The sequence below is a fragment of the Prinia subflava genome, chromosome 8 (assembly GCF_021018805.1).
Source record: "Prinia subflava isolate CZ2003 ecotype Zambia chromosome 8, Cam_Psub_1.2, whole genome shotgun sequence".
Classification (NCBI taxonomy): domain Eukaryota; kingdom Metazoa; phylum Chordata; class Aves; order Passeriformes; family Cisticolidae; genus Prinia; species Prinia subflava.
The window spans coordinates 16,199,494-16,223,114 of record NC_086254.1 but is presented as its reverse complement, the minus strand read 5'-3'; the positions used below and the strand labels follow the sequence as shown (position 1 = coordinate 16,223,114).

The 23,621-nt window shown below is 61.8% G+C and overlaps 2 protein-coding genes across 2 annotated transcripts; one reads left to right on the top strand and one right to left on the bottom strand.

Annotated features, from left to right (window-relative positions):
* Window positions 1-1,443: 1,443 nt before the first annotated feature.
* LOC134554294 (basic proline-rich protein-like) lies at window positions 1,444-3,009 on the bottom strand. Its single transcript, XM_063404834.1, has one exon. The coding sequence runs from the start codon at window positions 3,007-3,009 to the stop codon at window positions 1,444-1,446; it is 1,566 nt and encodes a 521-aa protein (XP_063260904.1).
* ZBTB7A (zinc finger and BTB domain containing 7A) lies at window positions 1,670-22,119 on the top strand. The gene is made up of 3 exons (XM_063403462.1): window positions 1,670-1,827; window positions 15,034-16,241; window positions 21,623-22,119. The coding sequence occupies exons 2-3, from the start codon at window positions 15,049-15,051 to the stop codon at window positions 22,089-22,091; spliced, it is 1,662 nt and encodes a 553-aa protein (XP_063259532.1). The 5' UTR covers window positions 1,670-1,827; window positions 15,034-15,048; the 3' UTR covers window positions 22,092-22,119.
* Window positions 22,120-23,621: the final 1,502 nt, after the last annotated feature.

The following is a 23,621-nucleotide window of genomic DNA, read 5'->3' as shown; positions in this document are numbered from 1 at the left end:
CCAACGATCATTAACCCAAAATCCACCCGAAAATCTCGCCGGGCCCCCCCTCGCAGCCGCTTTTCCCCGCGGATGGGGCCGGGAGGCGCCGGGAGCGGGGCGGGAGCGGGGCCGGAGCCGCTCCCGGTGCTGCGGAGCCGCGGCCCCGCGGGGTGGGGACAGCGGCGGTGCTGTCCCCGTGTCCCCCCCGCAGGCCCGGGGCCCGCGCTCGGCCCGTCCTTGCCAGGCTGGCTCCCAGCCCACCGTGACCTTGGGCTCCGTGTCCCCTTCCCTGCCACCGGGGGAGGGGGGGACACGGGGAGGGGGCGGCAGGGAGGGGCTGGGGACACAGAGGGGGGCACGTGGTGACTCGGGGAGGTGACCTGAGGCACCCTGGGGCGGTGACACGAGTGGGGCTGGGGCACGGGGAGGTGGCCCGGGGGTGACACCCGGGTGGGGTGACCCGGGGGGGTGGGAGCCGAGCGGGTTTGGGGGGACAGAGGGGTCCTGAGGGGGCACACGTGGGTGTGGGGGCACGGGAAGGGGGGTGACACGCGGGTGGGTGACCCAGAGGAGCCTGGAGAGGGGACCCGAGCAGTGACACGAGTGGCTCTGGGGGTGCAGGGAGTGAAGGGTGACCCAGAGGGCCCGAGGGACGTGTCCTGTGGGGTGACACCCGTGGGTTTGGGGGGCACAGAGGTGCCCCAGGGGGTGACAGGTGGGCAGGGTGACCCAGAAGGGACCTGTGGGGTGACACTCGAGGGTTCGGGGCTGGCGAAGGTGCCCCGTGGGACGACCCGAGGGGGTTTGGGGGGCACCAGGGTGACCCGTGGAGTGGCTCGTGGGTGGGGTGACCCAGAAGGGACCTGGGGGGAACCCGAGGGGACACGCGTGGGTCTGGGGTCTGTGTGTGGGACACCCTCCGGGGAAGGTGACACGTGGGTCTGGGGTCTGTGTGTGTGTGTGTGACACTCCCGGGGGCGCGGAGGTGACACCATGTGACACGCGTGGGTCTGGGGTCTGTGTGACACTCCCGGGGGGTGGAGGTGACACCGTGTGACACGCGGGGTCTGGGGTCTGTGTGACACTCCCGGGGGGGGGGGGAGGTGACACCGTGTGACACGCGTGGGTCTGGGGTCTGTGTGACACTCCCGGGGGGTGGAGGTGACACCGTGTGACACGCGTGGGTCTGGGGTCTCTGTGTGTGTGTGACACTCCCGGGGGCGCGGAGGTGACACCGTGTGACACGCGTGGGTCTGGGGTCTGTGTGACACTCCCGGGGGGGGGGGGGGAGGTGACACCATGTGACACGTGTGGGTCTGGGGTCTGTGTGTGTGTGACACTCCCGGGGGGGGGGAGGTGACACCGTGTGACACGCGTGGGTCTGGAGTCTCTGTGTGTGTGTGACACTCCCGGGGGGGGGGAGGTGACACCGTGTGACACGCGTGGCTCCGGCTCGTGCTGTCACGCGGGGGGGGGGGGGGGGCGCGGACAGTCCCACTCGCCGCGCGGGCGGGGGGGGGGGGTCCGGGGGTCCCTCCTCGGTGCTCCCCCGGGCGCGGCCCCTCGAGCCCCCCTGTCCGCGCCCCGCGGCCGCCCCGCGCTGCGCCCCCCCCCGGCCGGAGGCGGCTGCGCCCCGCGGGGGGGGCGGCGGGCGGGGGGGGCGGCGCGCGGCCCCTTTAAGAGCGGGGCGGCCCCGGCCGGAGCAGGAAGGAGCCGCATACGGGCCTCGGCGAGCAGCTCCCGCGGGGCGGCCAGAGCCTGCTCCGCCCGCCCGCACGGCCCGGCCCGCCCGCCTCGGCACGGCGCGGCCCGCTCCGCTCGCCCGGACCGCTCGGCCCCCGCCCGGTACGGAATTGAGGGGGGGGGCGCGGAAGGGGGGGGGAGGGGGGTCGCGCGTGGGGGGGGGGGCGGTTCAGGCCTGACCCTCCCCCCCCTCCCAGGGGTGGTGGGGGGCAGTGCGGGGGTGGGGAGGGGTCGGTTGGGTCCGTTGCGGGGGGGGGTGGGGGCTGCCCCCCCCCCTCCGCCCCCCCCTCCGTATACGTTGTACTTGGCCGGGCCGTGCTGGGGGGGTCGCGGAGGGGGGGGGGGGAAGGGTTCGGAGCGGGGCGGGGTGGGGGGAGCGCGGCGCGGGGGTTGCTGGGAGCTGTAGTCCCTGGGCGCCGCCGCGCCGCAGGTGCCGGTGGGCGCGCGGACTGCGCTTCCCGGCGGCCCTCGCGCGCGCGGCCGGCGGGAGGCGTGTTGATGGGCAGCGGGCGGGGCCAATCGGGGCGCGCCCTCCGCCCCGCGCGCCCGCCCCGCCCGCCGCCGCCCGGCCCAATGGCGGGCGCCGCGCGGGGTGGCCGGGGACGGGCGCGGCGGGGCCTGCGCGGCTCCCCCGCCCGCACCCGCGACCCCCGCCCGGGCCCGGCACCGCCGCGACCCCCGCCCGCCCCGCCGCCCCCTCGGGACCTCCGCCGACACCTCCCCCCCTCCTCCCCCCGGCGCCCCCCGCCCCCGCCTCCCCCCGGCCTCCATTGCGGCGCCCGCCCGCCCGCCCGGGGGAAGGGGTGGGGTCGTGGCGCCCGGCCAAGGCTCCCTGTGGGCCCCGCGGGGGGGGCGGCCCGGGCCGGCGGGGGGAGGCCGGTCATGGGTGGGGTCCCCCGGGGCCGCCCCGTGCGGGGGCGTCGGGCCGGGCCGTCCCCGCGCACCCCAAGGTCGTTGCCGGCCGGGGGGCGCCGGCCCGGCCCTGCCCGCCCCGCTCGGGCCCTGCGCGGCCGGGCTTGTTTTGACCCCCCTGGGCCGTCCCTTATCTCCCCCCGGCCGGCTGCGGGCAGGGGGGGCCGCGGTGATAATCCCCCGGCGGGGCCGGGGCGCTGCTGCCCGGAGGAGCCCGGCGGGATAAGCCTCTCCCCCCGCGGGACTGCGCAGCAGCGAGGCCGGCGGGAGCTGGGCGTGAGGGGCGGCATCCCTCGGTCCTGCCAAAACATCCCCTGCGTGCCCGGGGACCCGGCAGTGCCTGCTCGTCATCATCATCATCATCATCATCATCCCCCGCCGCGGGGCTCGGGCTTGGCTCGGGTCGGGTGCCCCAAAGTGCCGTGCTGGGTCCCCTGTGGCACAGCCAAGGGTCCCTGTCCCTGTCCTGCTGCCCTTGGAGCGGTGCTGGGTGAGGCTGGAGACGGGGCAGAGCCACGGACGCATCCCCGGCACCGTGGGCTGGGAGCTGGGCACTGCCAGCGAAGGGGCTCCTTGGCTGTGGTGTCCCAGGAACCTGGGGAAAGTTGGTTTATGGAGCTGCATCAGGAGAGGCTGAGGCTGGATAAGGTTCTTTTTCCAGAGCATGGTGGGGCACTGGAGAGATTGCCCAGGGAATGATCCCAGCTCCAGGAGCATCTGCCCAGCGCTCCCAGGGGTGCACAGGGTGGGGTTTTTGGGGTGTCTGTGCATGGCCAGGAGCTGGGCTGGGTGATCCCTGTGGGTCCCTCTGGCCGAGGTTATTCTCTGGAAAGCCCTGGGACCACGGCAGCACCTCCAGAACGTGCAAATCCCGGCGTTCCTATGGAGAGAGCAGCAGTTCCTGTTGTGCGAGCCCCGGTGAACGTGACTGCCCGGCCCTGCCCGGCCCTGCCCGGCTCTCCGTGTTCCTGCAGACCCTCGGCTGCGGGGCACGGCGAGTTTGGGCAGCCAAAGTTTCTTTGGGCTCAAGGACTCTTGGTGAGAGTTTGCTGCCGGTGCCGGTTCAAGAGCGGCCGTGTTCCCGGGGCTGTTAATTGTCCTGCCTATCGAAACCATAACTCGTATAATAACTATTTTATGGACATGGGGAGAGAGAAAGGTTCTGCCTGGAAGAGTTTACAACCTAATGAGGGTTGAAGTTGTGCTCAGCGTAGCAATGGAGCTAAAAGGTCATCGTGGCACTTTCCAAAAGTGTTTGGGCTGGTTGTTGGTGGCGTTTTTCAAGGAATTGTCGGATTTCTCAAGGATTCTGCCGGTCCTGGTTGGGAATTGCGGCGTGTGGGCTCTTCTGGAGGCTGGGCAGGAAGAGCCGGGCTGGCTTTAATTCTGATGGTTTTGCTGGAGTTGTTGGATTTCAACTACTTAAAAAAAAAAAATAAAAGAGACCGAGAGAAACCGAGGAGTTTATTCGAGAGGAGCCTTTCTAGTTTAATATTCATTCTGGCCCCTGTTTAGGCTTGTTCTGGTGAAGGAGGGAGTGAAGAGGCGCAACCCAAACACGGCTGAGATGGTGGGATTTTTCCACCAAGCCTTAATTGCTTCAGTAACTCCAGGGACGGTTTTGCAAGGCAGGAGCTCTTAATAAATGTGGTGAATGAAAGTAGTTCTTCACTTTGCTGCTCTGCAACTCTTCCTCTGGCTTTTTTTTTTTTTTAATTATTAATCGTTTTCACTCGTATTTCGTCTCGTGGCCGTGGGTCTGGTGAAGATCTTTGGCTGTGGCTTCATGAGGAGCTCTGCTCCGTGGAGGAGCTGGGTGGAATTAATTTGGCACGGGGAGGGCGCCGGGTTCCCTTCGTGTTTGGTGACTTTTGGAAGCAGAATTAAAAAATCCCAGTTGTTCTCCCAGCGTGGGAATTTGGATGTGGGCACGGGACGCAAATGAGGGGTGAAATTTATGCTGCCATCGAGGCTCTGTGGTGGTTTGGGTGCTCCTGTCTCCCTTCAAGACCTTACTTTGGGATCGAGTGCTGGGGTTTAACTGCAGGATCGAGGTCTCGCCTAAAAACTGTGAAATCCCGGGTCTGCCTTTGAGACAGAGTCCAAATGCTGGAGGACTGGGCTTTAATCTTGATTCAAACCAACACTCGAGGGTTTTCTCCCCGGCTCGGGATGCTGAGTTTTTTGGAAGATGAGCTTGTGCGGCCAGCAATTAGAACCCGACTCGTTATCTCTCCTAGCCCAGGCAATAAACAGTTGCCTTAACTTCGCTCTCAACCAGCCTTCACCTCAAATTCGAGCAGACCGGTGCCAGTCTGTAATTAAAAGCCTTTTGACGAGTAGAACTCGGGGAGAGGGAGGGAGATAGGGGTGTCTGGGCTGGGGGAAGCGCTTCTCCCTTTGATCCGGGCTGGGGCCGTGTCCGCCCGGGTACCTGCGCCTGCAGCGTCCCGGAGGAGCTCGGGGCGGATCTCAGCGGGAGTAAACGAGGTCAGGCAGGCGCTGGGATCCTCTGCGAGCCTCCAGGGCCGATTGTTCCTGCCCAGCCCCCTGCCCGTATCGCCTTCCCCCCGCTCGGTCTCAGTTTCGCACCCGCCCCGGGGGCACGGCCGGCTCCGGTGGCAGAGCCGCGACTTCCCCGCCTCGAATCCCGGCCGGGCTCCTTCCCCCGGAGCCCCGAGGGGTTCGGGAGCGCCCCGCAGCAGCCCCGGGCTGCAGGTGGAAGGGAACTCCGGGGCTCAGCTTAATGCGACGAGGTGCGAGAAACCGGAGAGCGGCTCGGGCTGCCCCGGGGCTGCGGGTGGGAGCCAAGGGCACGGCGGTGGCTGAGCCGCAGATCCCCCGGCGATGAGAGCCGCAGATCCCCGGCGATCAGAGCCGCAGATCCCCCGGCGATCAGAGCCGCAGATCCCCGGCGATCAGAGCCGCAGATCCCCCGGCGATCAGAGCCGCAGATCCCCCGGCGATCAGAGCCGCAGATCCCCGGCGATCAGAGCCGCAGATCCCCCGGCGATCAGAGCCGCAGATCCCCGGCGATCAGAGCCGCAGATCCCCGGCGATCAGAGCCGCAGATCCCCGGCGATCAGAGCCGCAGATCCCCGGCGATCAGAGCCGCAGATCCCCCGGCGATCAGAGCCGCAGATCCCCCGGCGATCAGAGCCGCAGATCCCCCGGCGATCAGAGCCGCAGATCCCCGGCGATCAGAGCCGCAGATCCCCCGGCGATCAGAGCCGCAGATCCCCCGGCGATCAGAGCCGCAGATCCCCGGCGATCAGAGCCGCAGATCCCCCGGCGATCAGCGGCTTCCCCGAGCCCCGGCTTCGCCCAGCCCTGCAAAAATGCGCGGCCGGAGCGGCGGCAGCGTGACCTGGCACTGCTCTGCCCTGTCCTCCCCGGGCACAAACTCCCGGCGCCCTCGGGATCCTTCTCCTGCTGCTTCCCACCGCCGTGCCCACCCCAAACCGGTGGCTGTGTCCCTCTCCCGACCCTGTCCCTGTTTTCCCGGTGTTTCTCCACAGCACTGGATGCTCCCCGGTGTCCCGGTGCTGGGTTTTAACTCCCTCCTCCCCACTCTTCACCCCACTCTGCTCCCATTTCCTTCCTGGTTCCTGCACCTCCTGATTTCCCACCAGCACGCTGGGAAGCAGCGAGGAAATGTCTTTTTTCTTTTTTTTTTTTCTTTTTTTCCTGTTGTTTGTTGAAGCTGGGAAGCAGCCCGAGGTGGGCTTGTGGCTACAGGTTTTTCCTGTGCAGTTCCTGGGAGCCTCTGCCCCGACAGGCAGAGCACAGGGCTCGGCATTCCCAGCCCTGGGAATTCCTGCTCCGGGGCTGGAGAGCTTTTCCAGGGATGGAGCCCCGCTTGCTCCGGGGATTCGCTCCTGCTCCTCATCCCCCGGGGTGGGAATGGCAGGACGAGCTGGCTGTTAATCCACAAACTGCGAATTACATAAGGGGCTGCCCTGCCCTGCTCTCTCACCAAACTCCAGCCTGATTCTTTTATTTATTTTCCCTTTTTTTCCCCTCCTGTTTCCCCGTGTGGAATGGAGCAGCCGGTCTGTGAGGTGTCATTTGAGGCAGTGAGATTGATGCCACAGCCTCGGGCAGGACACGGGGCTGTAGAGGGAATCCTGTGACAGGGGAGAGGGACTTGGGGGGCTCTGGGAATGGGGGGATTTGGGGTTTGAGCAGTTTTGGGGGTTCTCTCAGTTCAGGAGGCCACGAGAGCTGTGACAGGGTTGGGGGAATGTGGGGTGAGGGGGCAGCTGGGCTTGGTTTTTCTCAAGGAAACTCTGAGGTGACTTTGGGGGGATTTTGGCTTTGGCCTCTGAAGGGCAGGGGGTGTCCAAGCACGACCTGCTCTGATTTTCTTCCAACCTGCGGCAGCTGGGCCGTGCCAGGGGTTAAAGCTTCGAGTCCTCAATTGCTCCCTTGGCAGAGGGGCCCCACTTTGCCTTTTTGGAGCAGCAGCTGCTTATTCCTGCCTGGATCCTGGTGCCTGCAGGCTCCCAGGTTGGAAAAGAACCCTCCTGGGACAGAGCTGCTCCTGCAGCAGCACCGGAGCACACACAGCCCCGTGGCTTGTGCAGTTTCCCCCCTTTTTCTGTGTTATCCTGAGACTTTTTAAAGTATTTTGGAGAGCTGTGGCTGGCTCAGGCATGGCCTGGTGTCATCCCGAATCTCCCAAAACCAGGGAGCTTTCCCACAGGAGCCACGTGGGGGAGAACCTGCCAGGACTGCAGCAATGTGGGCACACTTGGGCTCGGAGAAAAGAGATTATTTGAGCAGCAAAACAGGGAGTTCCCACCAGTGCTGGGGTAATCCAGCCTTCCTGGGCACTGGGCTGAGCTCAGGTAGGCTCAGCTTAGCCTGAGGATTGAGGGAGGCTCAGGAGCTGCTGGAACAGAGGCAGGTTTGGAGCAGGGACTGAGGGTCTTTGAGCAGCTCTCAGCAGTTTGAGGTTTGTTTTGTCTCAGTGCAGTGACATTCCTGTGACCTGTTGGTGCAGTCAGGGACAATCCCAGCACACGGAGCTGGTGCCATGGGCTGTGGGGTTGAGGCAGTGACAGTGCTGGGGATGGGGGGGCTCCTCACCCCAAAATAACCCCTCACACCCAGGGCTGGGGTGGGAGACACCCCGGACTCAAACCAAGGCACATTCCTGCCAGATTAAATCCGGCCTCTGATGACAAAGGAGAAAATTGGCGAGGAGGGCTGGGTGGAGGAACCAGTTCAGTCTCACCTTGCAACACGAGAGGAGTTTGGTGCTGTCAGGGCTGAAGGTGGCAGCTCGGGGAGGCTTTGGGGAGCAGCTCTGGTGTTTGCCCACCCTGTCCAGCGGGGTCCACGTCCTGCCTTTGGCCAGCAGCTGGAAACTGCGGTTTCCCAGGAGCTCTGCCATGCCCTGCAAGGAAATCCCGTCCCAGTGACATCCCAGGGAGCTGTGGAATGTGACATTGGGCCATCCCTCATCTGCCTGGGCTGTGGAAGTGAATCCTCGGGGAGGGAGCCGTGTCTCTGGGAGGTTTCCTGGGAGATGCAGAGCCTTTCCCAGATCTCAGGGATGAGTTGGAGCCTGTTCCTCGGTGACACTTGTCCTTGCACTGGAGCAACCCCACAGCCTGTCCAGCCTCGTCTGGGCCAGCATGTGCAATTCGGGCAGTTTGGGAAAACCAAGAGGAACAAGCCCCTTTCCTCCTGCTGGCTCCATAGCAGCATTCCCAACAATTCCCTGCCGATGATGAGGAATCCCAGACCTCCAGCCCAGCCTGGGTGGTCCCAGCTCCTCTGTGGTCCCTCCTGCTCTGATGGGTCTTTGTCCCATTAAAGTTCCTGGGTGCTCGTGGAGGCTCTGAGGGATGTTCAGAGCCTGTGCCCATCCCCATTTCAGTGGGAGTTTTTCCTGCCAGAGCTCCCTTGGAGCTGCAGGATGTGGGATTCTCCTTTCCTGGCTGAGCCTCTGCGCTGTCAAACCCTGGGGTGTCCTGACGGTCCTGCAGTGCTTTAGGTGCTTCTGCCCTGGGCATAAATGGCTCACGGGGAGCTTTGGCTCTTCACAGGGGCCTGGAGTGGCAGGGGAAGGGGGAATGGCTTCAAAATGAGGGCAGGGATAGAGGGGGTATTGGGAAAGAATTCCTCCCAGAGACCCTGGGGTGGAATTCCCAGAGCAGCTGTGTGTCCATGTCCCTCAAGTACTCCCTTTTGTTCTGACTAAGTAGTCATCAAGGCCTCTTGAAAACTTATGGGAAAAAATTCTGTGAGAAGGAAAAAAACAAATCTAACCCCTGACACTGTGGCTGCCCCTGGATCCCTGGAAGCGTCCAAGGCCAGGCTGGAGCAGCCTGGGACAGTGGAGGTGTCCCTGCCCATGGGATGGAGCAGGACCAGCTTCAAGCTCCCTCCCAGCCCACAGCAGCTGGGATTTGGGGATTTCAGGGATGTGCTGATCCATGCTCCGGGATCTGCAGGGTTCGGGGCACATCTCCTTTCCCTTGGAGCAGCTGCTGGAGCTTCCTGTGCTGCCCAGGCACATCTTCCTGGAGCAGGGAGAGGAAAACCTCCCTGGCAGGTCGGGCCCGGCTGTTTTGGTTACGTGGGTTGGGCTGGGGCGGGGGGAGGCTGCCGGAGCTGCCGGAACATCTCGGATGTTCTTCCACTTCACCTTGAATTTGAGACTTTGACTCATCCCAGAATGGTTGGGGTTGGAAGGGACCTTAAAGCTCATCCAGTGTCACCCCTGCCATGGGCAGGGACACTTCCACTGTCCCAGGCTGCTCCAAGTCCTGGCCTTGGGCACTTCCAGGGATGAGGCAGCCACAGCTTCTCTTGGAATTCCATTCCAGTCCCTCCCCACCCTCACAGGGAAGAATTCCTTCCCAATATCCCATCTAAACCTACTCTCAGTTTCACTCCTTGTCCCAAGTCCCTCCCTGTCTCTCTGGGAGCCCCTCTAGGCACTGGAAGGTCTCCAGAGCCCCTGCAGCAGAATTCCAGATCCAAAGCACCTACAAGAAGTGGGACACTCTGATCTTTGGAAGGACCAGAACAATCCAACCTCTCCGGGGAATCCCTGGAGCAGGGTCTGGTCAGGGGTGTGATCCGGAGCCTCTTTGGGAACCAACTGAACCCTCCTTGTGTGGCTCAGTCTCATCCTCATCCCTCATGTCCCAAATCCAGAGCTGCGGTCGCTGTTCCCTGCTGGGAGCTGGGCAGGGGCTGGAGGGGATGGAGGCTTGGAAAACAGAGCTGGATTGTCCAGAGCAGCCCACGGACATCTGCAGGGCGCTGCTTCTGCTCCCCCTCTTCACTTCAAGAGCTGCATGATCCCGGTCATGTTACCCCAGATGGGATCTCTGGTCAGGACAGAAGAAAGCTGGAATTCACTCTTTCCCTCTGATGGCTCCGTTGCCTTCTCAAGACCAAAGATTTCCTCCCTCTGCGTCATTGAAAATGTAGTTTTATTTAAAATAAAAGCATGCTGAGGAGGTTTTCAGTATTGGTTTCTCCCACAGTGCAGGGTTGATGTGCAGGGTCTTCCTCTCAGGAGCATCCAGCTCTTCTCCAGGCCCAAATAACCGGGATGGTTCTGCCCTAAAGCACTGAGAGCACATTCCTGGTGGGAGCAGTGGAGTTTCCAGGGCTCTGTGCAGGGCTTGGAATCTCCCAGGCAGGCAGAGAGCACCTCCCTCCCTTCCTGCTGCCCGTGCTGTTCCCACCTTCCCGGCCGCTGCGTGCAGGGTGTGTGTCCCGGGGCTCGGCAGAGTTTCGGGTGGATCCTGGGCAGAGGGAGAACCTGCCAGGACCTGTCCTGGGCTGGCAGCACCGGCACTGCTGCTGCTCCCGTGGCCACAGAGCTGCCTCACCCCACGGCAGCCGGGCTGGCAGAGGGATGGGGGCACTGGGGTGGTCCCTCCTGAAATACAGAGGTGAGGACTTGTGGGGTGTGAGCTGCTCACAGGGGAAAATTCCCCCCAGCTGGTGGTGAGGGAATGCTGGGATCGTGTTTGGGCAGCAGGCACTGGGGTGGTTTTTTTGTATAAAGCACCATTATTTTAATAATTCTGCCCTGCCTCGGTCACGTGCGTTTGCTCCAGGAAATCCCAGAGCAGCTTGGGATCCTTGGGCACCTCGAGCAAGAGGCTGAGTATCCCAAATTCCGGAATGGTTTGGGTTGGACCGACCTTAAATATTCCTGCCGTGGGCAGGGACATCCTCCAGTATCCCAGGCAGCTCCAGCCTGGCATTGGGCACTTCCAGGGATCCAGGGGCAGCCACAGCTGCTCTGGGAATTCCATCCCAGGCAGGAATTCCTTCCCAATATCCCATCTCACCCTGTCACTCCATACTCGTGTCCAAAGCCCCTCTCCATCCTCCAGGGGTCGTCCCCCAGAGCTCAGCCATTCCCAGGAAATGTTGCTTTTTGTGCCTGGCAGAATTCCCGTTTTGCTCCGTGGAAAGGGTGATGCTGATTCTCCCTTCCTGCCCCGAGCAGGTGCCAGGTGTTGCTCAATTCTCACCTGTGCTGCTGCAGTGGGTGTCACCCCTGCCTTTGGAAAGGCTTTGGGGATCTTTTCCGGATTAGAGAAAACATCGGCTGCTCCCGGTTCCCCAGGTGTGACTGAATCCTCCCAAACTGCTCAGGTTCCTCTAAGTTTTAAGGCAAAGAAGTGAAGGGAAAAGGGGAAAAAAAACCCCACCGAGGTTCTATGGAAAAGTGGTAATTAAAGAGGTGTTTTGTCAGCTCTTTTGGTTGTGATCCCATCTTGATGTGGTCGTCTCATTTGAATGTAAATGTCAAATTCCAGAGCTCCTGGAGGAGAGGGATTGGGTGACATCCTGCTGAGGGAAGCACAAGCTCAGGGCTTCAGGGAGCTCTGCGTGTTGCTCTTGGGCTGGGGGAGGTCTGGGAGGAGAGAGGTGAGAAATTGAATTTAAAAAAAGAGAATAAAAGGGCAGGGGTGAGGTCCCAGCTCGGGTGCTGTGTCCTGGGCTGGCCCCTCAAAGGGCACGGAGGGGCTGCAGTGAGCCCAGAGCAGGGAATGGAGCTGGGAAGAGTCTGGAAAACGTCCGAGGGAGCTGGGGAGGCTCAGGAGTGACCTCCTGGCTCTGCACAGCCCCTGACAGGGCAGGACGGGTCAGGATCTGCTCCCGGGGGACACCAGGACAAGAGGGAACGGCCTTGGGTTGTACCAGGGCGGGTCCAGGTTGGGTATCGGGAAAATTTCTCCGTGGAAGGAATGATGAGATGTTGGCAGGGGCTGCCCAGGGGGGTTTGAGTCTCCATCCCTGGAGGTGTCCAGGGAATTCCTGGAGGTGGCACTCGGTGCTCTGGGCTGGGGACAAGGTGGGGATTGGGACTCGATGGTCCTGGAGGGCTTTTCCAGCCTCGGGGATTCCATTTTAGCGTGGAGGAGCAGCGTCCAAAGGCCATGGGGAATCAGCTGCATGGGGGACATCAGCTCAGGGAGGTGGAGAACTTCCCTCTCTGCCATTCACCACCCCAGAAATGACATTTTTCCTGCCTGGAGCCGGGCTGTGTGTGCTGGGCTGACTTGGGGAGCTGGACCAGCCCCAGCTCCGTTGTGTGGGGATTTTGGAGGTGCCCAGGGGGCCGAGAGTGGGGTGGGGGCTGCACAGGGGGTCCCACCAGGGCTGTAAATGATGCTCCTAAATCACCTGCAGGGCTCTGCTGTTGCTCCAACCCCTCTTTCTCGATGGTTCCCTCTCAGGTGTCTGCGAGGACATTCCCAAACTTCTCCCCCACAGCCACTTTTGGGGTGAAATGTGTCACCTCTGAGCCCTGCAGGGCCACCCAGTCTGGGACAGGGACTAGGACACCCCAGGAGTGGCCAGGCAGGCAGGGAGAGAACGGAGCTGCAGGGAATTTCAGGTCAGAAGTTGAGGCTCCCCCTTGGTGGCCCATTCAGACCTTTCCTTACCAGGGAGGGGACGAGCTGTGGCCGTGCCAGCGGCTTTTGTCACTTGTCACCCGGCTTCAGGACATTCCCAAGTGGATTTTGCCCATTCCATCGTGGTGTTGAGCCGTGAGCAAGAAGTGGATTCGGGGTGCTTGGAACTTCTTTTGAGTCACCCACCTTACGGAGACTCAAGAAGTTCCCAAATTCCCCACTTTGGAGCATTCCCTTTCCCGATGGTAATTCCTAGGCTGCTCAGCCCTTTGGAAAGGGAGCGGGGGTGATGTTTTAAGGACTCAATCTCTGGATGTGGCTGGAGCATCCAGGCCCTGCATCCATTCCTGGGGGGCTGTGGGCAGCCCCCGGCCGCCCTGGGGACACAAAGGCCGCCTTGTGGCCGAGCTGCAGCGGCTCCAGGCCGGCCCTGGGCAGTCTCCTGACCCTGCAGCCCTTCCCACACTGTCGGGATGGTTCTCCCAGCCCCGGGGAGGGGGTGGCCTTGTCTGGGTGCCCTGGCTGCTCCCGTGGTCCCCAGAGCCGCGGGGCACGGACACAGCTCGGGATCCCTGCCCGCAGCCTCCAAACGCTGCACGCAGCTCGGATTCTCTGGTTTTTGGGAGAAAAAGCTTTGTAGAGCATCTCTTGTAGAGAGGGAGCAGAGGGGAAGCTGCAGCGGTGTTTTTGGGGTGGGCAGGGGTGCAGGATCTGCTTTGTTCTGTGCAGTGGCCCCGACCAGGAGGGTTTGGGGAGCTCTGGAGCTGCCCCGGTGGGAATGGGAAAAGCTGAGGCAGCAAAGCCTCCCTGGAACCTCGGCTCGGGAGGTCCCTGGGGTCCCCTGGGGGTGCTGGGGTGGGGTGACCTTGCCCAAGGTCACACCTGAAGCTGGGGCCGAGTGTGGAGCCACCGAGCAGCCCTTTCCTCCCTGGTGTAAAAACCCCTGAAATCAGGGCTTAAAGGTCAAATCCTGGAGCTCGGGAAGTGGCTCTGGGTTGATCCCGGGTGTCTCAGGAAGCCACCTGGCTTTGGTGGCAGGACTGGTGCCTGCCCTGCACATCCCACTCCCCTGGATCCTCCCTCCTCCTCAGCCCCATCCCATTCCTGCTGGGAGCTGAACTGTCCTCCTGCTCTTGATTATCCAGGGATTTGCTCCAGATCAGTTTTCCACAGCTTCAGACCTGCCTTCTCCTGCCTTTTCTCTATCTCAAACAGGAAGGTGCCAAAGTTAAACTTCTTTTCTGGGCTTAACGAAACTTTTCAAAATTAAGTAAATATGGAAAACTACTGAGGAGGCCGGGGGTGGGTGGGGGAAGCCGGAGTTGTGCAACCTGGGCTCCTGCTCCGTGCTGGGACCCGGGGCTGGGAGTTGTTTCCTGGATAATTATCCCTGCTCTGGATCCCTCCTGACTCATCCATCCCCCCGTGGCGAGGGACAGGCCACGTCCCGCCGTGCCTCAGTTTCCCCATGTGGGAATCAGGAGCTCGGATACTCCAGGGGTGCTTTGTGCTTGGATTTCTTGGCTCCCAGTGCTGGGGATGGGGGGAATTACATGGATTTTCCAGCAAAGCCATCGCTGCTTCAAGGAGCGTGTGGATTTGCTGCTTGAGGTGGACAGAAGGGAAATGTTATTCCAGATTTTTGGGATCAGAGGACTGGGACTGTGGGAGAACCAGGGGCTGTTCAGGCTCACATCTGGGCCCCAGTGCCCCTTTCCCAGCAAAGGGGATCCCTCTGGCTTTTTCCAGCCTTTGGAGTCAGGCGGATCTGTCAGGAGCGACTTTATTTATTTATCTTGTCCCAAACAAACCCTTGGTGTTGGGAAGAGCTGCTGGAACCTGTCCAAGATCCGGGTCTGGTGCTGGCACTTGGCGATCCCGGTGTCCTCTCCTCTCTCCTGCCTGGGGGTTCTGGGATCAGCTCTGCTCTGTCACACTCCTGCAGCAGCAGCCGTGGCTGGGGCTCCCCTCTCCTGCTCTTCCCGGGGGATATTCCCTGCCTGCATCTCTCCAGGTGCTCTGGCACCAGGGATGAGCGATGGGAGTGGAGCTCCTGGTGGTGACATCGTTGTGTTGGGGCCTCTCAGTGAGCTGGGGACCTTCCCAGTGGGAATGGGAGTGGGAATGGGAATGGGAATGGGAATGGGAACGGGAAATGCTCCCAGAGGTGCACTGGGATGTGCTGGGGAGGCTCAGGCCGCCGGAGCCCCGTGCTGGGCACGGCTGTGCCCGCTCCAGGTGCCGCCTGGCTGGGTGAGCCCAGCTCCCTGCCCAGGCTGCCCCAGCCCAGATCCGCGCTAATTCTGCTGCTCTCACTTGAGAGCACCTGGGCTCTGCTCCTCCTCCTCCTCCTCCTCCCCAGGTAAGCACAGGACGATGGCAGAGGCGCAGGGGGACACGCGCGGTGCCACCGCCGGGTGCATCCCTCGGGAATTTGGGAATTCTCCCGGTGTCTCCAAGCCCTGACTCACCCTCCCCTCGCTCCCCACAGCCTCTAGCGTGGAAGATGGCGGGTGGCGTGGACGGCCCCATAGGGATCCCGTTCCCGGATCACAGCAGCGACATCCTCAGCAGCCTGAACGAGCAGAGGAACAACGGGCTGCTGTGCGACGTGGTCATCCTGGTGGAAGGCCAGGAGTTCCCCACCCACCGCTCCGTCCTGGCAGCGTGCAGCCAGTACTTCAAGAAGCTCTTCACCTCAGGGTTAGTGGTGGACCAGCAGAACGTGTATGAGATAGACTTTGTGAGTGCGGACGCGCTGTCGGCGCTGCTGGAGTTCGCCTACACCGCCACCCTCACCGTCAGCACTTCCAACGTCAACGACATCCTCAACGCCGCCACGCTGCTGGAGATCCCGGCCGTCAGGGATGTCTGCACGGATCTCCTGGAGAGGAAGATTCTGGCCAAAAATGACCAGATGGATACAGTAGATCAAATTGATCAGAGGAACCATCTCAGAGCAAAAGAGTACCTGGAGTTCTTCCAGAGCAACCCCGTGAACGGCCACCAAGGCAGCTTTCCGTGGACCAACACAGAGTTGAGAGACCTTCAGAGACTGAACTTCCGAGGCCAAGAGGAGGAGGAGGAGTCGAACTGCAACGGCCTGGACTTCTACTCACAAGCCACCCCAACCGAAAGACCAAAGGCAAGTGACTGTGACCCCGACAGCAACCCGGCCATGTGGCTGGAGCGCGAGGACGAGGAGCCGGTCAGCAGCGGGATGTTCTCCCCTTCCCAGAACGGACATTACAGCAGCCGTGGCTTGGCCACCCCGGGAGAGGAGGAGGGCGGCACCCCCAGGGGCCCTCTGGACCCGCAGGAGGCCGGGGACTCTCCCGGCTTCATCCCCACGGGCACGGAGACCGAGGACGATGGCAGGGAGGTGGACGACCTGGCGGCCAGCGCGCTGCTGCAGCAGATGATCAGCTCGGTGGGGCGGCAGCAGCTCGGCGACGACGACCGCAAGGACGAGGACGGGGTCATGGATTATTACTTGAAATATTTCGGCAGTTCCAGCGAGGGCGACGTGTACCCGTCCTGGTCGCAGAAGGTGGAGAAGAAGATCAGGGCGAAAGCATTCCAGAAGTGCCCCATCTGCGAGAAGGTGATCCAGGGCGCCGGGAAGCTGCCGCGCCACATCCGCACCCACACCGGGGAGAAGCCCTACGAGTGCAACATCTGCAACGTTCGCTTCACCAGGTACGGGCTGGGCACGGGCTGCACGCACACCTGGGGCTGCAGGCACACCTGGGGCTGCACACAGACCTGGGGGTTTTACACAAACCCGGGGGCTGCACACAAACCCAAGGATTTCACACAAACCTGGGGGCTGCACACAAACCCGGGAACTGCACACAAACCCAAGGATTTCACACAAACCCAAGGGTTTCACACAAACCCAAAGGTTTCACACAAATCTGGGGGTTTCACACAAACCCAAGGGTTTCACACAAATCTGGGGGTTTTACACAAACCCAGGGCTGCACACAAACCCAGGGGCTGCACAGACCCGGCCCTCCTCCAGCCCTGGTCTGGTCCTCGGTGATTTTCTCTCTCTGCTCAGCTCATTTCCATCCAACAGGCGAGTTGGGGCTGGAGGCTTTCCAGGGAGACTGAGCAGTTTGGGGGTGTGACACTTGAGCTCTGTCTCACCTGGCTCGATGGCCAGTGCCACCATCCTGCTGTCCTGACTTGCTGAGCTCTGCTGGAAACCCCACACGATGGGGAAAGAGAGCTGCAGCTCTTGGTCTGTCCAGTGTGGCTGAGGCAGGAGCCAGGGAATGGTTTGGGAATGGCTCCATGGCAGGGCTGAGGTGGTGCTGGTTGGGTTTAAAGGAGCTTTGAGCCAGGGAATGGTTTGGGAATGGCTCCATGGCAGGGCTGAGGTGGTGCTGGTTGGGTTTAAAGGAGCTTGGAGCCAGGGAATGGTTTGGGAATGGCTCCATGGCAGGGCTGAGGTGGTGGTGGTCAGATTGGAAGGAGCTTTGAGCCAGGGAATCCTTTAGGAATGGCTCCATGGCAGGGCTGAGGTGGTGCTGGTTGGGTTGGAAGGAGCTTGGAGCCAGGGAATGGTTTGGGAATGGCTCCATGGCAGGGCTGAGGTGGTGCTGGTTGGGTTGGAAGGAGCTTTGAGCCAGGGAATCCTTTAGGAATGGCTCCATGGTGGGGCCGAGGTGGTGGTGGTCGGGTTTAAAGGAGCTTTGAGCCAGGGAATGGTTTGGGAATGGCTCCATGGCAGGGCTGAGGTGGTGGTGGTTGGGTTTAAAGGAGCTTGGAGCCAGGGAATGGTTTGGGAATGGCTCCATGGCAGGGCTGAGGTGGTGGTGGTTGGGTTGGAAGGAGCTTTGAGCCAGGGAATGGTTTGGGAATGGCTCCATGGCGGGGCCGAGGTGGTGGTGGTTGGGTTTAAAGGAGCTTGGAGCCAGGGAATGGTTTGGGAATGGCTCCATGGCAGGGCTGAGGTGGTGGTGGTCGGGTTGGAAGGAGCTTGGAGCCCACTCGTGTCCTTGGCAGCCCCGGTGCAGCTCCCGGGGGCGTTTGCCACGGCCCCGTTCCTAATCAGGGCTCCTGTGCTCCCTGCCGGGCCACGGGAGCACGGAAGAAAGGGGACATTGTTTGGATGGCTCCGGTTCACTCCAGCCCGCGCCCGGCGCCGCCTCCTCTGCTCTCCCCGGGCCCTGGGCTGTGCCGGGCAGGGGTCCCAGCGTGGGCAGCCTGGGCCTGGGGCTGCTCCCTCCCCTCTCCCTGCTCCCTTTCCCTGCTCCTTTTCCCTATTTCTCATCTCTTTCCCTTCCCTTTCCCTGCCTGCCCAGGTGTTGTTCCCGCTGTGCCGTTCCCCACAGCCCGGGCTGGCCCCTCCAGGCCCCTCGTGCTTTGGGGGCTCCATCCCGTGGGGCTGCTCCGTGTGGGGACCCTGTGGGATCCGTGTGGGATCCATGTGGGAACTGTGTGGGGTCTGTGTGGGATCCATGTGGGATCTGTGTGGGATCCATGTGGGAACTGTGTGGGGTCTGTGTGGGATCCGTGTGGGGTCTGTGTGGGATCCATGTGGGATCTGTGTGGGATCCATGTGGGATCTGTGTGAGATCTGTGTGGGATCCGTGTGGGATCCGTGTGGGATCCATGTGGTATCTGTGTGAGATCTGTGTGGGATCCGTGTGGGATCCCTGTGGGATCCCTGTGGGATCTGTGTGGGATCCCTGTGGGATCCCTGTGGGGTCCTGGGGCAGCCCGAGGCCCGGGCCCTGGGCCGGAGGCCGTGTCCTGCCCCTGTCCTGTGTCCTGCCCCTGTCCTGTGTCCTGCCCCATGTCCTGTGTCCTGCCCCTGTCCTGTGTCCTGCCCCTGTCCTGTGTCCTGCCCCTGTCCTGTGTCCTGCCCCTGTCCTGCCCCTGTCCTGCCCCTGTCCTGTGTCCTGCCCCTGTCCTGTGTCCTGCCCCTGTCCTGTGTCCTGCCCCGTGTCCTGTGTCCTGCCCCTGTCCTGCCCCTGTCCTGTGTCCTGCCCCTGTCCTGTGTCCTGCCCCTGTCCTGTGTCCTGCCCCATGTCCTGCCCCTGTCCTGTGTCCTGCCCCTGTCCTGTGTCCTGCCCCATGTCCTGCCCCTGTCCTGTGTCCTGCCCCTGTCCTGTGTCCTGCCCCATGTCCTGTGTCCTGCCCCATGTCCTGTGTCCTGCCCCATGTCCTGCCCCTGTCCTGTGTCCTGTCCCTGTCCTGCCCCTGTCCCTGCCCCTGTCCTGCCCCTGCCCCGGTGCGGCCGCGCCCAGCCCGCCCTGCAGAGCTGAGGAATGCAGATAATGGCAGGGGCAGGGTGCCAGCCCTCCCTGCCCGCTCCCCCGGCCCTGCCACGCGGCACCTCCCTGCTCCGGCCCGGGGGAGATCCTGCAGTGATCCCACTGTGACCCCACAGTGACCCCACAGAGATGCCACAGTGATCCTGCAGTGATCCCACTGTGACCCCACAGAGATCCCACAGTGATCCCACAGAGATCCCACAACGATCCTGCAGTGATCCCACTGTGACCCCACAGAGATCCTGCAGTGATCCCACTGTGACCCCACAGAGATCCCACAGAGATCCTGCAGTGATCCCACTGTGACCCCACAGAGATCCCGCAGTGACCCCATAGAGATCCCGCAGTGATCCCACAGCGATCCCACAGAGATCCTGCAGTGATCCCACCCCCCTGGGCATGATCCAGGGCACTGTGGGATGTGGAAATGCCACACGGTCCCCTGGTACTGCAAGACGAGGGGGAGGCACAGGAATTTTGGGGGAGTTGGTGGGGCAGTGCCACCCCAGCCTTTTTCCATCCTCCTGTTCCGTGGGATAAGGACCTGCTCCCATTTCTTGGGATAAAAACCTGCTCCCATTCCATGGGATGAGGACCCTGCTCCCATTCCTTGGGATAAAAACCTGCTCCCATTCCTTGGGATAAAAACCTGCTCCCATTCCATGGGATGAGGACCCTGCTCCCTGCTGGCTCCCACAGGGTCCTGGCACCTGTATAAAAATCTGCTTTTCTAAACCACCACATTCCAGCCAAATCCCATCCTGCTGCTTCTTCCCACAGCGGGGTTTGGGCCCGGAGAAGCCTGGCCAGGGTCAGGGAGCCGTCCTGAGCACTGCTGTTCCCCGAGCTCCACTTCCCCCTGAGTTTATTTTTTATTTTTTATTTTTTATTTTTTACTTTTTATTCCTTTGCTTTCCTTCCCCATCCACGTCCCGTGGCTGGACACAAATCCCGTCCCCGTTCCTTGGGGCGGGCAGGACGGGGACCCCGGGCCGGGCTGGAGGAGCCGGGGCTGCCCCAGCCCGGCTGCCCCCGGGGCTGTTCCCGCCCGGGCGGGACCCGGCCCGGCCCTCCCGGGGATTTTTGCTCCCCGGTGCTTCCCGGTTCCTCCGCGGTCGCAGGAGGAGGAGCAGCGGCAGCTCCGATAAGAGAAGGCAGAGCGGGGTGGTTATAAAAGGGCAGATTTTCACTGCACAGCCCCGTCTGTGTGTGTGTCCCTCAGAGCTGGGGCTTGGATCCGTCCCTGGAGCTTTAGGATTTTGGGATCCTGTGGGCAAAGGGAGCAGGTTCAGGGCTGGGAGCGGGGTGGATCCACCTGGGAAGGGTCGGGCAGGTGCTGGGCAGGGCAGGAGGGGCTGGCACTGCCCAGCAGCGTGTCCGGGGCTGGCATTTTCCTGCAGGAGCAGCCCAGGCTGTGCCACGGCTGTGCCGAGGCTGTGCCGAGGCTGTGCCGAGGCTGTGCCGAGGCTGTGCCGAGGCTGTGCCACGGCTGTGCCACGGCTGTGCCAAGGCTGTGCCACGGCTGTGCCGAGGCTGTGCCAAAGCTGTGCCAAGGCTGTGCCACGGCTGTGCCGAGGCTGTGCCAAAGCTGTGCCGAGGCTGTGCCACGGCTGTGCCAAGGCTGTGCCGAGGCTGTGCCACGGCTGTGCCGAGGCTGTGCCACGGCTGTGCCACGGCTGTGCCACGGCTGTGCCACGGCTGTGCCACGGCTGTGCCGAGGCTGTGCCAAGGCTGTGCCGAGGCTGTGCCACGGCTGTGCCGAGGCTGTGCCAAGGCTGTGCCGAGGCTGTGCCAAGGCTGCGGCTCACGGGGCCCTGCTGGCCCCCGGCCCTGCCCAGCCCTGCCCACACAAGCCCTGTGTGACCCCAGGGCTGTGAGCAGCCTGGGCTGGGCAGGTGTGACCCCACAGCCCTGCCCAGACCCCATACGGGGCAAACTGGGACCCCACAGCCCCGCTCAGAGCCCTGTACAAGGCACTGTGTGACCCCATAAGTGACAGCGTGTGCCCCCACCCTCACACCCTGCACCGGGCAATGCCCAGCCCCACCCCAGCTTTGTCCAGTCCTATCCCAGTGTCCAGACCCACCCCAGGTGCTGCTGTGCCCTGTGCCAGTGCCCAGCCCTATCCTAGGTGATGCTAAACCCTAAACCAGGAGGTTCCCAGCTCTGTTCCAGTGCCCAGCCCCACACCAGTTGTACCCAGCCTCACACCAGTTGTACCCAGCCTCACACCAGTTGTACCCAGCCTCACACCAGTTGTACCCAGCCTCACACCAGCTGCGCCCAGCCCCATCCCAGCAACCCCACACCCTCTCCCCTCCCGTCTCTGACATTTCCCCTCTCCCTCTCTGACGTTTCCCCTCTCCCTGTCTGACATTCCCCTCTCCCCTCTCCCTCTCTGAGATTTCCCCTCTCCCTCTCTCTGACATCTCTCCTCTCCCTCTCTCTGACATTCCCCTCTTCCCTCTCCCTCTCTGACATTCCCCTCTCCCTCTCTGACATTTCCCCTCTCCCTGTCTCTGAAATTTCCCCTCTCCCTCTCTGACGTTTCCCCTCTCCCCTCTCCCTCTCTGACATTTCCCCTCTCCCTCTCTCTGACATTTCCCTCTCTCCTCTCCCTCTCTGAGATTCCCTCTCCCTCTCTCTGACATTTCCCCTCTCCCCTCTCCATCTCTGAGATTTCCTCTCTCCCTCTCTCTGACATTCCCCTCTCCCTCTCTCTGACATTCCCCTCTCCCTCTCTCTGCCCTTCCCCTCTCCCCTCTCCCCTCTGACCTCTCTGGCTCCCCGCAGGCAGGACAAGCTCAAGGTGCACATGCGGAAGCACACGGGCGAGAAGCCCTACCTGTGCCAGCAGTGCGGCGCCGCCTTCGCCCACAACTACGACTTGAAGAACCACATGCGGGTGCACACGGGGCTGCGGCCGTACCAGTGCGACAGCTGCTGCAAGACTTTCGTGCGCTCCGACCACCTGCACCGGCACCTCAAGAAGGACGGCTGCAACGGGATCCCGTCGCGGCGCGGGCGCAAACCGCGGGCGCGCGAGGCGGGCGCCATGCCCCCCACGCCCACCGGCAGCGCCGAGGACGCGGCGGGCGCCGAGAGCCACGAGTCGGAGGGCGCCGAGCACGAGCAGCAGCAGCAGCAGCAGCAGCAGCAGCAGGAGGAGGAGCAGCACTTTGAGGAGAATTCCAATAACGAAGCGCCGGGATTGAATGTAGCAGGAGGGTCGGATGAGGGTAACGCGCAAGGACTCTCCTAAACCAAAAAAAAAACAAAACGAAAAGAGAGAGGAAAAAAAAATAATTATATATATATATACGAGCAACCCCAAGCGGCAAAACAAACCACGCGGAGAAAAACCGAAAAAAAAAAGAGAGTCACAAAATCTAGTTAGTACTTTTCCTCCGATTTTTCTCTTTAAAAGATGTTTCTCGCCCTTTTTTTTAAGGAAAACAAATGACAAAAAAAAAAAAAAAAGAGAGAGATTCTATTAATGTTTTCCAATCTTCCCATCGTAAGCGGGGCTTGTCCCCCGAGGATCCCTCATAGCCAAGGACCTTTTCTTGGAAAGGCAAGGACGTAGGGAAGCACGAGGTGGGGATGGAAAGTGGCTCTGTCGCATGGAAAAGAGCTTCCATGTAAATCCAAAGCTTTATTTTGTGTCCAAACACGCGTTTAAAAAAAAAAAAAGAAAAGAAAAAAAAACTTATTTCAGAGAGAGAGATCTATTTAAGAAAAAAAAAAAGGAAAAAATAGAAAAAAAAATAAAAGGAGTGGTAGGAGTTGGAAGGGCTGTGGCAGGGCGGGATTTTGGGATTTGGGGGCCAGGAGATTGGGGCCAGGATTTGGGGTCCGTGCCCCCAGCCCTGTGCAGCGAGGGCTCCGTGTGGGGAGCGGCCGGGAAAAAATCGCTGGAAATTGCCTAAAAAACCCCCAAAAAATCATGTGAGAGAGGGCAGCAGGTTCGGCAGGGTTTGTGTCGGGCACGTGGGGCTGGGGACACCGGGGATGGGGACAGGGAGGGATGGGGACACCCAGGGATGGGGACAGCCAGGATGGGGACACCAGAGATGGCTCAGCCATCCATGGACCAGTGCTGGTGTGTCCATCCCTGTCCATCCCTGTGCCCATCCCTGTGTCCGTGTGTCCATCCCTGTGTCCGTGTGTCCATCCCTGTGTCCATCCCTGTGTCTGTGTCCATCCCTGTGTCCGTGTGTCCATCCCTGTCCATCCCTGTGCCCATCCCTGTGTCCGTGTGTCCATCCCTGTGTCCGTGTGTCCATCCCTGTGTCCATCCCTGTCCATCCCCGTGTCCATCCCTGTGTCCGTGTGTCCATCCCTGTGTCCATCCCTGTGTCCGTGTGTCCATCCCTGTGTCCGTGTGTCCATCCCTCTGTCCATCCCTCTGTCCATCCCTGTGTCCGTGTCCATCCCTGTGTCCATCCCTGTGTCCGTGTGTCCATCCCTGTGTCCGTGTGTCCATCCCTCTGTCCATCCCTCTGTCCATCCCCGTGTCTGTGTGCCCATCCCCGTGTCCATCCCCGTGTCCATCCCTGTGTCCGTGTGTCCATCCCTGTGTCCATCCCTGTGTCTGTGTGTCCATCCCTGTCCCCATCCCTCTGTCCATCCCCGTGTCTGTGTGCCCATCCCCGTGTCCATCCCTGTGTCCGTGTGTCCATCCCCATGTCCATCCCTGTGTCCGTGTGTCCATCCCTGTGTCCATCCCTGTGTCCATCCCTGTGTCCGTGTGTCCATCCCTGTGTCCATCCCTCTGTCCATCCCTGTGTCC

Excerpts from the sequence above, each read along its gene's own strand:
- LOC134554294 (XM_063404834.1), bottom strand. The coding sequence starts at position 3,009 with ATGATGATGATGATGATGATGATGACGAGCAGGCACTGCCGGGTCCCC.
- ZBTB7A (XM_063403462.1), top strand. The coding sequence starts at position 15,049 with ATGGCGGGTGGCGTGGACGGCCCCATAGGGATCCCGTTCCCGGATCAC. Across the intron at positions 16,242-21,622 it reads TGCAACGTTCGCTTCACCAG|GCAGGACAAGCTCAAGGTGC; the intron begins GTACGGGCTGGG and ends GGCTCCCCGCAG.